The sequence below is a fragment of the Elephas maximus genome, chromosome 22 (genome assembly GCF_024166365.1).
Source record: "Elephas maximus indicus isolate mEleMax1 chromosome 22, mEleMax1 primary haplotype, whole genome shotgun sequence".
Taxonomy (NCBI): Eukaryota; Metazoa; Chordata; class Mammalia; order Proboscidea; family Elephantidae; genus Elephas; species Elephas maximus.
This window is the reverse complement of record NC_064840.1, coordinates 22470726-22484492: the sequence shown is the minus strand read 5'-3', so window position 1 is coordinate 22484492 and position 13767 is coordinate 22470726. Positions and strand designations below refer to the sequence as shown.

Genomic DNA, 13767 nt, shown 5'->3' with positions numbered 1-13767 from the left:
GCAAGGAAACGACCTTCGAATAGAGGCAGAAGGGAAGAAGGGGCAAGCCAGGAAGACAGCTTAAGGCGGAACAAATGGCAAGGGGGAGGACTGACCAGATACCTCTGGGCGTGTGTGAGGCGTTAAGAGACTGAGATGCCCGAAGTACAGGAGAGGGCCAAGAGCCGCAGCAGTGGAACAGGCACGGTTTGCAGCCCCAGGGGACTCTGCACCCCTTCGGGCAAGGCACGCTTCTGGAAGAACTCCGCATGGAGGAGAAGGGATGCCATCTGCCCAGTGTCTAAGAGGCTCGTGCTGGCTGCAGGGCTGAGAATGGACCATGGGTGGCGAAGGGAGTGCCAGGAGAACAGCAAGAAGTGTGCGAAGCCGGACAAAGTGGTGGGAGTGGGGGTGACACTGAGCAGCCAGATACACAGAAGGCTGAGCAGCACGAACTTGCTAAGACTGGATTTGTGGTGTAACAAAAAGGTAGGTGTTGAGTAAGAGCTCAGTAATTTTGGCCTGAGCAACCAGAAGCATGGACTGCCATCTCTTGAGACGGGGAAGTCTGCAGGCAAGAGAGACGTCACACGGACACTTGGGTATCCACCTGGGTATGTGAGGATGGTGAACAGGGGAGAGGTCTGGGCCAGAAAATGAATGTGGGTATGGTAGGCTGAAAAGGAGCTCCCAAAAGATATCTATGTCCTCATCTCTGGAACCTGTGAATGGCACTGCAGGTGGCTAAAGAACAGAGTGGTGCTTCATAGCCATGACTAAGAATTCTGTGATGAAGAGACTATCCCAGATTATCCAGGTGGGCCCTGAATGCCATCACACATGTCCCAATAAGACAGCAGCAAAGAGAGATCTTATACAGAAGACAAGAGATGGGAGCAATGCAGCCACAAGACCAGGAATGCTAGCAGCACCCAGAAGCTGGAAAAGGCAAGGAACAGATTCTCCCCTGGAGCCCTGGGAGGGAGCAAAGCCCTGCTGACACCTTGATTTTAGCCCAGTGAAACTGATTTCAGACTTCTGACCTCCAGAGTGTGAGGGAATAAATTTGTTGTTTAAGCCAGAGAGTTTGTGGTAATTTGTTACAGCAGTCCCAGGACACTGATAAGGTCAAGCTCAACTGGGGGGCATTTAAAACCACGAGACTGGCTGTGGACAGCTTGAGAAAAACCAAGGACAGAGAAAAGGGCTCAACTGTGTCCCAGAGAACTCTACTTCAGGTGCTGGAGAGAGGAGGAGAAACCAGCAAAAGACAAAAAGCAGGCAGAGCCAGTGACGCTGGAGAAAGCCCAAGGCTATGCTAAAGGAAAGCATTTCAAGGGCGAGGCAGGCAGCTTTTTGAGAACACCCGGTCAGAGCACCATGCCTTTCTGAAGAGGACATAAAACCATGTTCGGAAACTGAGGCGGCATTGGTGGAGAAGTGGCACAGCGCTGCCTGGCCAGATGGCACACTCACCAGAGAGGGAAGGTCCTCTTCTTGTCACGGCCCATGCGGTTCCTGTTGATGGTGGTGGAGCATGGCACGGCATCCAGATGGTGGGAGCTGTTGGGCAGGGTGGGCACCCACTGGCTGTTCCTTTTGGCTTTTTGCTCCCTGGGAAGACATGGGAAGCCACCCCCCCGCCCCCGTCAGAGTGAGCACCCAGTACGTACCCAGTACCATTGACCCTTCATTGATGCAGGGTCAGGTGACACTGCTGCACCCTGCTTGGCTCCTCTGAGCACCCAACTCAATGTGGGCGTCCATCTTCCTGACTCCCACCTGTCAGTCTTCAGGACCCTGCAGGCCTCTGCACACCAAACTTAGTGTGGGCATCCACCCCGCAACCCCCCCGGCTCCCACCTGTCAGTCTCCAGGCCCTCGGGGGCCTCTGCACACCTGACTCAGTGTGGGTGTTCATCCCACTGGCGCACACCTACCAGGCTCCAAGCTCCTCAGCGACGGGGCTCCTATGCGCCCAACACAGCGGAGCAGCCCAGCCCAGCCCAGCCCAGCACACAGGTCAGACGCTAACCCACAGCCCCGTGTAATACGCTGAAGTACGAAGATGGCTGCAGAGGAGTGGCCTTCTCCTCTGTGGAATGCTTCAGAAAAGTGGACTCACACGAGCATTAATGCCAAGCAGGAGTTCATGGGGAGGGCCAAGGAAGGACAGGAGTCGCAGGCACAGGGAACCCAGCTTAGTCAGGACACAGCAGGGCTGAGGCTGAGATAGAAAGGGCCAGCTACAGGGTCTCCCACGCCACATGATAAACGGGCTGAACTTGGCGGGTGTCCCTGAAGGTCTGAAGCAGGGAGGGACGTGTACACGCTGCTGTTTTAGACATGAGGACCATCCTGAGATGGGCTGGGCAGGGCTCCTGGCCTCTGAGCTTCCAGGCCAGCAGAGGTGAGAAGAGGCAGTGGTAACGCCTTCTAGAAAGTGATGCTCAAAGGCATTTACATAACCCATGCTCCATAAAGGGATCACTCTTTTCTTAAAATTACAGGTTGCTCTGGAAACCCTGGTGGTGTAGTGGTTAAGAGCTACGGCTGCTAACAAAAAAGGTCGGCAGTTCGAATCCACCAGGCGCTTCTTGGAAACCATACAGGGCAGCTCTACTTTGTCCTATAGGGTCGCTATGAGTTGGAATTGACTTGATGGCAACAGGTTTTTTTTTTTTTTCTTACGACTAGAAAAACACCTGAAGCTATTCTAGACGGCTTCTGTGCTAGGTTCCTTCATCACCCTTGGGTCTGTCCTCCCTGGAGAGACTGTGAGCAGCACAAGGTCAGTGACTGCTTAGTTCATCCTCCTATCCCCACACCTGCACAATGTCCCCACTATTAACTGTCACAGCTCAGAGAGTGATACAGGCCAATGGAGTCCCTGGCAGCAGCAGAGACCTGCCTAGGCGCTAGCTCTCTTGCCCTTTCCTCTCCGATGGTGGGGGCCACCTGTAACTCAAATGGGAGGCCCGAGACCACCCACCTGTAGGTTGGGCAGGGAGCATTCTATCACGTCTTCTGGACACAGGCCTGGTTTTGATCTTGTGACCAGAGACCTAGGAAAACAGGGAACCAGGAGCTTATCTGGGTAGGGACTAAGAGCTGGGACAGCAAAACCAGGTCCTCATCACAGCCTGCCTAGGCTGTGGTTCCCAATCCTGGCTGCGCAAACTCCTTGAGAGTGCTAAATTTTAAGGAGTCAAGTCCTGAGCTTCACTCAGACCAGGTGACCGCGCCCTGCAGCAGGGCCAGGAATACAAATTCTTCACAACGTCCTTGGGTAGATTCCGGTACAGTTGGGCCACCCTCTTTCCTCATTGGTTCTCCTCCTGTGATTGTCTCCACCTCAGTGACTGTCTCTCGTGTCCAGTCTAGGCTGCTCAGCCTCCGCTTGCCTGGCAGCCATTTCCAGTAGACAATACTAACTACGTCAGACATGGAAAGCACGTGTGACGCACACACGTAGCTGGACACAGGACAGAGAACCTGAGTCACGTGATGTGACCTTCCTTCTACTGCGAGACCTTCCGCCTGTGCCCCAATTGCCTGGCAGTGGTGTTCTGGTCACTGGCCCCCTGTTGGGCTGACTGAGCCGTGGGACAGTGCTCCCTGTTCCCCTCGACCTCAACCTGGTGCTGCTGCTCCACCCTCAGCAGAACAGGACTCCACTTCCTCAGCTGCTTCTTATGTGACGCCGTCCCTACTAAGGTGCTGACAGCCCAGAGGCTCCTAGCTGACTGTTCGGACTTGAAAGCTCCCCTACACGCACAGGGGCTTGCTGGGGGTGGTGGGGCCAGCCACCCTGTGTTCTCACCGCATCCCTCGAGGACAGAATCTGCAGAGCACACGTCTGGATGCCTGCCACCTTTTGCTTTTTTTGGAACCATAGAAACAATCCAAGAGCAAAGTTGAGAGAAAATCTGGAAAGAAATGATTTTCCATAACCACATTTCTCTAAGCAAGAATCTTTTTTTTTTTTTTTGGCTTAGTGCTCCCTGGGTTTTGTGCATATAAATACTTATTTTCTTAAGAGTAGTGAGTACAATGTAGGTAGGCACAATTCTGCATTTGGCTCATCTCAGAGGACCCAGGTTTTGGGTCAGTGCAGCATCTACCTGGTGAGAACATGAGGGTCACAGCCTAGTTTGTCAAGGGGCTGTGTCTTCACCGATGTTGCCATTCCCTGAGGTTGGATGCTCAGAGGCCCCATGTTTTCCACAAGCTGCAGAGAACACGTGTGTGTGGAATTACTGGTCAGATTACACGACACTTTCTGATGTCAAAGCTTTATAAAGGGTACACAACACACAGAGCCATAGAGCTCTGTCCTTTATTCGCTGCTGAATTTTTTTACTATGAATTTTTCAAACACCACCTGGGGTCAAACCTTCTTCCTTGTGTTTGTTTACTCCACCCACTGATCTACTGGGGTAACCAAGTTTTTTTTCTATATCTAACTGAACAGACGCTCAATATAACACAGCAACTTCCCAATTCATCATTTGCCTTTTGATTTTATCACAGATGCTCTTTAAAGGCTCTCCGTCTTTATGCATTCAAATCTATTGTTCGTTTCTTTTGCGAGTCTACCTGGGCCACTATATTTTCTGATGAGTTAACTGAACCATCAAAGCATTCCCAGTGACTCACCAGCACCAGGACTAGGCTTACATTTCTCATAAATTCCAAAGACACAGAAGACACTTAGAAACCCGTCTAAAATGATCTGTGCACATAGTGGGTGAAGTGTTGAAAAGTATTGGACCCCAGCGGGTTCCTGAGTATGGAAAGGACAGTGTGGACACCAGTTGTGCCTCATCCAGGAGCCGTACCTGAGGTAAGTAGGGGGCTCCGTGCTGATAGAGACAGCCTTGTACTTCTCGTCATTGCCATCCAGGATCTCCTCTACCTCAGAAGCCTTCAGCAGGGTCACACTGGTGGCCAGTGTTGTGTAGCCGTGATCTGTAACCGAGAGATGCTGCTTTAGTCAGCTTGTGGGGGGCGGTGGAGGGGAGGTTGGGCAGCAGCCAGCGGTGGACACAGCAAATCATGGGTCCTTACATGCAGGGTGTGGGGTGAGCAAGGTGTCAAACCCACTGCTGCCTAGCGCCGGCTTCTTCCAAAAGGGCCGTGGGGCCTGAGGTCTTTACGTCCAAGTCCTACTGGTGATGACCCCTTGGGTTCATTTGGGCTGCTGTGTCCCAGACGCTCTGGCTCTGGGGCAGAGGGCAGTACAGGGCAGCCGCACCAGCAACGACCACACAGCACAGCAGCAGGGACCCCAGACTCCAGAACATGTGCCTCTGGGCCTCTTGGGAGAAGGTGGCCCAGGGTGAGATGACAAGTGCACAGAGGTTTGACACTACTGAGATCCACAACACGAAGCAGAGTGGAGGAATGGGATGAAAGATGGAAAATACTTTCTTTTAAAACAAGAGACCAGGGAGTTTGAAAGAGCTGCTCCACACCAAGCACGGGTTCCTAGTCCCAGTTGAGGCGTGCTATTTGAAAGCAGGACAGGTTATAGAGGACCTCCCCCACAGCTCTGCAGGCGACCTCTGTCAGGAGCCGCCACCTCTGCACAGCCCAGCCTGGCTCCCTGGAGAAATGACTTGGGTACAGGGAGGTGTCTCCAAGTATAAGGTGGAACTGTCATCACTAGGACATCACTCTGAGCATGCAGAGAGGAAAGCAAAGCAGGGCCTCGCTGAGTTAGTGGGTAGCGCTCCACTGGGGGAACGGACAGGGATGCTTGTTTAAGGGTGTCAGTGCAATGGTTAGAACAGCAGATGAAAAAGTAGCTCTGGCCCCTGGATTAAAAGAACCACTACCTTGCCCACAGTGGACAAGACCACAGCAGCACCTACAGATGGCACCAAATCGCACAGACTGCTTAGCCATGCATACATGCATGCACACGCAAGCACACACACATACACACACGCACACACACACACAGAGCTTTGGGGCAAGCCTTTACCCGAGAGGCTGGGCAGCTCTCTACAAGGCGCCTCTGCTGAGTGGGGGCAGCCTTACCACCTGTCAAATACTGCTCTGCAGTCATGCCCATCTGTACCGGGGGGTCTCTCCTGAGGGACACCCCAGTGTGTTGGAAAAGTACCCCTCCACCCTGTACAGAGCTGCCATGGCCCGAGGCATACTTGTTTTACAAGTGGTGAGCAGCTCACCACCAAGCAGCACACGCCCTACCCTGGCAACCCCAGACATGCACACGGGCATGAGCACTGCTGCCCACAGTGGAGTGCTACAGAATGGAGTGCTCTGGAAAGCAAGCGGTGAGGTCCCAGGGGAGTGGGCGGTGGGGTCACCACCCACTGCTCGGGTGGCATGGAGGATGACGATGTTGACACACCACACAGATGGCAGAGCATCACAGCATTCCTAAAACGTTTTGAGACCATCATGTCTTCACGGCACCTGCTTCTGGCCCCACCCCGCCCCCTGCCCCCGCAGACCCTTCTGGAAAGAACTGCACACGGCCACAGTCTTCTCACTGAGTGCTTTCTCACCAGCTCCGATGGTGGCTGGCAGGGCAGCACTGCCCGGGGACACCCTGGCAGCGTTAGACTAAGCAAGGCCACAGTGAAGACACTCTGGGGTGAAAACGTTTTATCTTGATGACATAAGCGAGTGGTTTTGAAACAGGTTTACAAACCCTCGTGAAGACGCACCCTTAGTGTTAGGTTTTGTTTTTTTACCATGTGACGATGCAACTATTTTCTTCCTCTCTTCCACAGTGGCTAGCCTCCTCCAGAGTGAGGGGTATCTCTTGTACAGAGAACCTCGGAACATACGGAGGTAGTTTCCCACCTGTGAGTAAAGCAAGAAGGGTCATTATGAAGGTCGTGTCTTGACGCAGAAGGGAGGTCCTGGTGCCGGAGGAGCTCCACTGGGCACAGTGACGGGGGGCTGGCCCGAGGCCGGCCCCCAGGTGCCAGCCTTGTGGCAGTGATAAAACCCATTCCACTAACATCAAGGGTTCAACCGCTGTGAACATCTGGCCCACATCTGTCCCATGAGGCAGGACAACATCTGCCTTCTGCCAATAGGACCAAGTTCGAAAGGCCTGACCAGGTGCTGGCGGAGCTGCAGTTTCCCCAGGAGCCAGGCACCCCAAGCTCACCATGACACTTGCCAAGTTTCTAATTTGGAATAAAGATCTCATTTCTCTCTCCAGAAATGTAAGGCCTCTGTGACCTCCCTTTATCTTAAGAACAAGACTTTGATATTTTTACAATACAATAAACACTCTGGTGGTGTAGTGGTTAAGTGCTACGGCTGCCAACCAAAAGGTCAGCAGTTTGAATCTGCCAGGCACTTCTTGGGAACTCTGTGGGGCAGTTCTACTCTGCCCTATAGGGTCGCTATGAGTCGGAATCAACTTGATGGCAGTGGGTTTGGTTTGGTTTTGGTAATGAATACCAGAAAGGTCTCTTAATTTCAGACACATATAGAATAATTTCCCCTGCAGCCCACGTTACTTAGTTTAACAACAAAACTCAAATCAGGGATACCAAAGGAATTTTCCTAAGAGTTAAAAAGCACTTAGCAGCAATCACTAGACTGCTACATAAATTATAATTTCCCCAAACAACAGCTTCAGTTTGTTTGTGCCTATAACCGAAGGCATAACTTCCTTCAGGAAAAGAAACCCAACCCTCAACTTTTTATGAAGAAACCCCATTGTCTCACTGACCTCTCAAAAGTTATCACTCAGAGCCCCCCACCCCCGCCCCATGACCAGTGGCCTGTGGGCCAGGTGCTGGCTTCCTTGGAGACCCTGATTGCTTTCCCTTTCTGGGTCCCTCGACTCCTCGGTCAAATTTTCAGCACCGTTGAACTCAGTCCCACAAAAGATCACTGCTATGACTTTTCCCACTTTACCCACCCAGCATAGTATATTTATTAAGTGAAAACGAGTTTCTCCACATTTCACGAGTAAAGATGTGTATAAGCATCAACCAGAGTCTCTGTGTAGCATGAGCCCCTCCTGCTTCAGATAGAAAGCACAGATGCCAACCACTGAACCTCCTGGCCTGTGTGTGCTGGTGCCACCCAAGGGTAAGCACAGAATTCCCATGAGGTTTTTGAAAAGAAACTGACCACAGTGTCCCCCATTACTACCCTGGAGGTCCCTCGGGACTCTGGGACTCCTCAGCCCCTCCCAAGACCCCTTCAGGCGACTGTCCTCCTGGGTTTTCCCTGAATCAGCCCTGGCCCTCTATGAACCCAGGTGTCCCAAATGTCAAATGAAGGTACTAGGCTTAGTGATTTCTCAGGGTCCTCTCAGCTTTGTGACCTGGCCTGGTGACTATAGCTGCCTGTAGATGGCGGGAGAATAAGGACACGCACTCACAGCAACTGCAGATGCCACCCAAGGCAGCTCCACGGGGTACCGCACAGGGCGTTGGGGGTGGGGTGGGATGTGACCATGGCTGGCCTGCCTCTCTGAACACAGAGTCTGTTTCCAAGGGCAAGGGGTCCAAGGGCCATCTATCCAACAGTCACCAGAGCTACTGAGTATCCACAGATAGCATTCTGCTCTTGAATCCTCCCTTGAATGCCAAATGGCTGATGCTTGTTAAGCCTGGCCCAAAAGAACAGGTGTAGGCCTCTCCCACTTGGGGCTCTACAGACTGGACCAGGCACAAAGGGACCCTCATGAAATCACTCTCACTCAACAAGCTGGGCCAGGAGCAAACAGGCTGAAAGAAAAGGCTGCTGTTAGCTTTCGAGAAACCTAAAGTGTGTCACATGGAAGGTCTTCGAGACCATGCTCACTATATAGGTGACAAAAATGATGTAGGCGGAGGAGGCTGGAACTAGGCCTCCAATGGTCTTCCCACCTGGCTGCTGCTTCTTCCCAATTACTTTACGCCACCGAATCATGGGAAGCTTTCTTCTCAAGAGGACCACCCACTCCAAGTCAAGGGCATTGTTGTTATTAGGTGCTGTCAAGTCAGTTCTGACTCATAGCAACCCTATGTACAACAGAACGAAACACTGCCTGGTCCTGCGCCATCCTCATAATCGTTATGCTTGAGCCCATCGTTGCAGCTACTGTGCCACTCCATCTCGTAGAGGGTAAGCGAAAAGCTAACCCTCTAATTTACCATTAGGTCAGGTAAAGATTTATCCTTAAACAGCTTGCACCACGGCACATTCGGAAACTCCTTTTTGAGCCCTGAATGTAGGTGGGTGCCGACCAGCTGGTGAGGCCCCTTCTGAGCAGGGGAAGATGGACAGAAATTGGCAACATGTCCGCAGCTAAGCCTTCTTTGAACAGCAGCACTTATGTGATAACATGAAGAATTTATTGCATCCCGCTCTCCTGTTTTATAAAAACTGGTGAAACATTAAAGTTCTGAGGTAAGCGACAACACCGGCCTCACAGACTAAGACAAGGTGGGAGTCATGAGGGGTCCTGACAGCCTCAGCGTGACAATCACAGGTTTGATTCTTTCATGCTATGCTCAGTGGTGAAGAAAAGGAAAGACACTTTAAAAAAAGCATGAATGAGATGTTGGAGTATGACACTGAAACCTGCTACAACAGAGAAGAGACCCTTGGCATTTTGTGGTTGTGTTCGCACTCCAAGATTGGCACTTACCTTGTCACATAAGAAACTCAACGGTGTGACATGTGCACGTGTAAACTTTATTTACACCCATCAATTAAAAAAAGAAATATATATTAGTTGGGTACTGACTTTAGGTGAGAAAAGACTAATACGAGGCAATTTGGCAAAACTTAACGTAGTACAAACCCCCGTTAGATGGGGCGGTTGTAGGATTTTCCTAAAGCCAGTTCGCCAGCTGGCTCACAGTACTGTCGCTTCGAATTGAGGATTAAAGAACAGAACCTTCTCCCCTTAATAATTCAGGTCAGTCCGTTCACAAATCTCCAAAACGTCAATTGCTTCGGAAGTGCTGAGAGATGTCCCTCCTACAGAGTCGCTATGAGTCGGAATCGACTGACGGCAGTAGGTTTGGCCCACCTCCGCGGCAACGAACACAAACCGGCAGGAGCCCTCACTAAGCCCCAGGTTTCCAACCCGCGATTTCAGGATCTTAGACGGAACAATGGGGGCGGGGTGCACATGAGATTGTCAACATCTCAAAAGACTTAAGGGCAACATTGTGACCCCTTCATGCACCGCAGGGACTAGCCACAAAAAACAACCCACAACACCCCTTTTATTTGCGTCTTTGCTGGCGCTGGACCAGCTTAGGCGGTCCCCTGGCACCTCGCAGGACCTAAGCCATGACGCGGGGTGAGCCCCGGACCACGCGGAAACCGAACGCCAACCCAGAACGCCGAGAGCCCGGGGCGGAGCCTGGGCAGACCACACCCCCGAAAGGCCTCGCCCCGGCCACGCGCGCGCGCCCGTCGCGATGAATGGAGACGGCCGCCCCCCGCGCGCAGACCCGCCCCGGGCCTCCTGCGGGGCGGGGTGGGGCGAGGACGCGCCGCGGGTACCTCGGAGCCGATCATGTAGAACTCGCCGTCGTCCTCCAGCTGGAACTTGACGGGCTTCTGCCCGAAGGTCTTGCTCAGCGCCATCATCATCATTGCGGCGGCGGAAGCGGGCGGCCGGGGCCGGGCTGCGAAAGGTCGGGAGGGCTGAGGCGGGGCCGGGACTAGCCGCGCCGCGCCGCGGAGAACCGAGGCCGGGAGGCGAAGGCTGGGCCAGATTTGGTGCTCGCGTCGCTGTGGACTTGTCAGCCTCCGTCGCCGCCTAGGCCGCTCTCCATGCGCATGCGCGGGCGTTGACGCAGACGCGCGCGCCACCGCCCAGACAAAAGATCGGGGCGCGCTCCCCTCCGGCTCCTTAAAGGAACCGTGACCCGTTTTTCTTCTGGTTGCCTCCCAAAGTCCTGGTGCATTGAAAAGCTTCTAGCCGACAGAAAATAGCAGCTGAGGGCCTGACTCAGGCGGTGGCTTCCAAGTCTCACAGGAAGGACTGGAACTCTGCCCAGTGGAGGAGGAATGAAGGGGGACCTGAAGGCCAGGAGGAGGAAAGGACTATATCTGGAAACCTGGCAGTACTTTTTGAATCTAGGCCAGCCTCAGTTTCCCCACCCTGAAGTACAGTGCTGCCGAGCAACTAAGAGGGTTCATGAAAACAAATGTGCCAGGTCCACACCCAACTGGTTCTGCGGCTGTGGGGGTGGGTAAAATGACAACAGTGAAGTGGGGATTGGCATGAGCAAAGGCCTAGGGGCCTGAATGTAGCTGCATTTGGTTTGGCTGGTGTATCAGATGAGTGTGGGAGGGGAGTGTCAAAGAGTAAAAACTGTACATACTGTTAATGTAAAAGTAAAGAGGTTTATTAAAGGCAAGGTACAGTTTTGTTGTTGCTCGGTGTGGTGGAGTCAGTGCTGACTCATAGCAACCCGATGTACAAAAGAACAAAACACTGCCTGGTCGTGCACCATACATCATCGTTATGCTTAAGTGCGTTGTTGCAGCCGCTGGGTCAGTCTGTCTTGTTGAGAACCTTCTTCTTTTTCGATGACCCTCCACTTTAACAAGCATGATGTTCTTCTGCAGGGACAGATCCCTCCTGATAACATGTCCAAGTATGTGAGACTAAGACTTGCCATCCTTGCTTCTAAGGAGCATTCTGACTGTACTTCTTCCAGGATAGATTTGCTTGTTCTTTTTGGCAGTCCGTGGTATATGCAATATTCTTCGCCAACACCATAATTCAAAGGCATTGATGCTTCCGGCCTTCCTTATTCACTGTCCAGCTTTCACATGCATATGAGGCAATTGAAAACACCATGGCTTGGGTCAGGCTCACCTTAGTCCTTAAAGTGACATCTTTACTTTTTAACACTTTAAAGAGGTCTTTTGCAGCAGATTTGCCCAATGGAATGCATCCTTACATTTCTTGACTGCTGCTTCCATGGGTGTTGATTGTGGATCCAAGTAAAATGAAATCCTTTAAAACTTTAGTCTTTCTTCTCTTTATCATGACGTTGCTTGTTGGTACAGTTGTGAGGATGATTGTTTTCTTTAGGTTGAGGTGCAATCCATACTGAAGGCTGTGGTCTTTGATCATCAGTGCTTCATGTCCTCTTCACTTTCAGCAGGGTTGTGTTACCTGCGTGTCGAAGGTTGTTAATGAGCCTTCCTCCAGTCCTGATGCCACGTTCTTCTTCATATACTCCAGCTTCTTGGATTATTTGCTCAGCATACAGATTGAATAAGTATGGTGAAAGGATACAACCCTGACGCACACCTTTCCTGACTTTAAACAGCGTTGTACTCCAGGATCTTGAAATGTTCTTTTGATGATGAATGCAACTCCATTCCTCTTCAATTCGTCATTCTTGGCACAGTAGACCAATTCAAAATGGCCAGTACCAGTCCATTTCAGCTCACTAATGCCTCGGATATCAATGTTTATGTGTTCCATTTCATTTTTGATGACTTCCAATTTTTGTAGATTCATACTTCATACATTCCACATTCCAATTATTAATGGGTGTTTACAGCTGTTTCTTCTCACTGAGTCATGTCACATCACTGAGTGAAGGCCCTAGAAGCTTGACTCTATCCTTGTCATTAAGGCTGACTCTACTTTGAGGAGGCAGCTCTTCCGCAGTCGTATTTTGAGTGCCTTCTAACCTGTGGGCTCATCTTCTGACCCTATATCAGACAATATTCCACTGCTATACATAAGGTTTTTACTGGCTAATTTTTTTCAGAAGTAGATCGCCGAACTTCCTAGTTTGTCTTAGTTTGGAAGCTCAGCTGAAACCTGTCCACCATGGATGACCCTGCTGGTATTTGAATACCAGTGGCAGAGCTACCAGCATCACAGCAACACGTGAGCCCCCACAGTATGACAAACTGACAGATACGGCGCGGGGGGGGATACATTTTAAACTGGGGAAACATTAGATTTCACAGAGTGAAATCTAAAGCCTCGAAGAGTTACAGGCATCCATGCAATATTTATATTGTTAAACCAGGAACTAGCAACATAATACTCTGATTGGTGCTTAAAAAAACCCATTGCGGTTGAGTCGATTCCGACTCATAGTGACCCTATAGGACAGAGTAGAACTGCCCCATAGTTTCCAAGGAGCGCCTGGTGGATTCGAACTGCCGAATTGGTTGGTTAGCAACTGTAGCACTTAACCACTACACCACCAGGGTTTCCGATTGATGCTTAGTGAGGTAAAACAGTTGAGGGTGGGATATCTGGAAATGGGGAAACTTTTCTGATTTGTTCAAAGGCTAGATGTGGGTTTTGTTTTGAGAACAGGTGGTAAAGATTAACTTGCTTAAGGGAAAGTTCTTTGGAGAACATTTTACCCAATGGGGTTTGTTAGCTCCCTCCCCCTAGTTTCACGTGTACTTTTGACACTGGTAGCCTAGCTCTGGCTTATAAGAAGGCAGTATGTACTCAAACTTTATAAAAAACAGAAAAATCAAAATGTGGCTAAGACAGTTGCAAGATCAGAGAGCCATGACTAGAAGACTCCTGGAGTCTTGGAAACATGTTCATTAATCTCGTTTCCTGAGAGGACAAATTTCAAGTATTTTAATAAGCCTGATTACCTAAATACAATTATGTGAAACTAGACAAGTTGCTTCTAAAGGTTAATTATAGTTTGAGAAAAACATTTGGTATTTCAGTAGCCTACACAAAGTTTAACTGTTGCTAAGGAAAAAAGCAGGACAAGCGAGAGTCTGAAAAGATACAAGATGGAGTTGGGCTTAAACCTGAGCCAGCCCCCCTCA

The 13767-nt window shown here is 50.9% G+C and overlaps 1 protein-coding gene across 2 annotated transcripts in view; it reads right to left on the bottom strand.

Moving 5' to 3' along the window:
• Positions 1-10768, bottom strand: part of SMARCB1 (SWI/SNF related, matrix associated, actin dependent regulator of chromatin, subfamily b, member 1) — a 41690-nt gene extending 30922 nt beyond the window's left edge. Inside the window, exons 1-4 of one of the 2 annotated variants that reach the window (XM_049866845.1) lie at positions 10489-10768; positions 6681-6819; positions 4821-4950; positions 1456-1593 (exon numbers count right to left, since the gene is read on the bottom strand). In XM_049866845.1, coding sequence (XP_049722802.1) covers positions 1456-1593; positions 4821-4950; positions 6681-6819; positions 10489-10581 — 500 coding nt within the window. In that variant the 5' untranslated portion in view covers positions 10582-10768. The remainder of the gene's footprint in view (positions 1-1455; positions 1594-4820; positions 4951-6680; positions 6820-10488) is intronic. The other variant, XM_049866846.1, reaches the window with a different exon arrangement.
• Positions 10769-13767: the final 2999 nt, after the last annotated feature.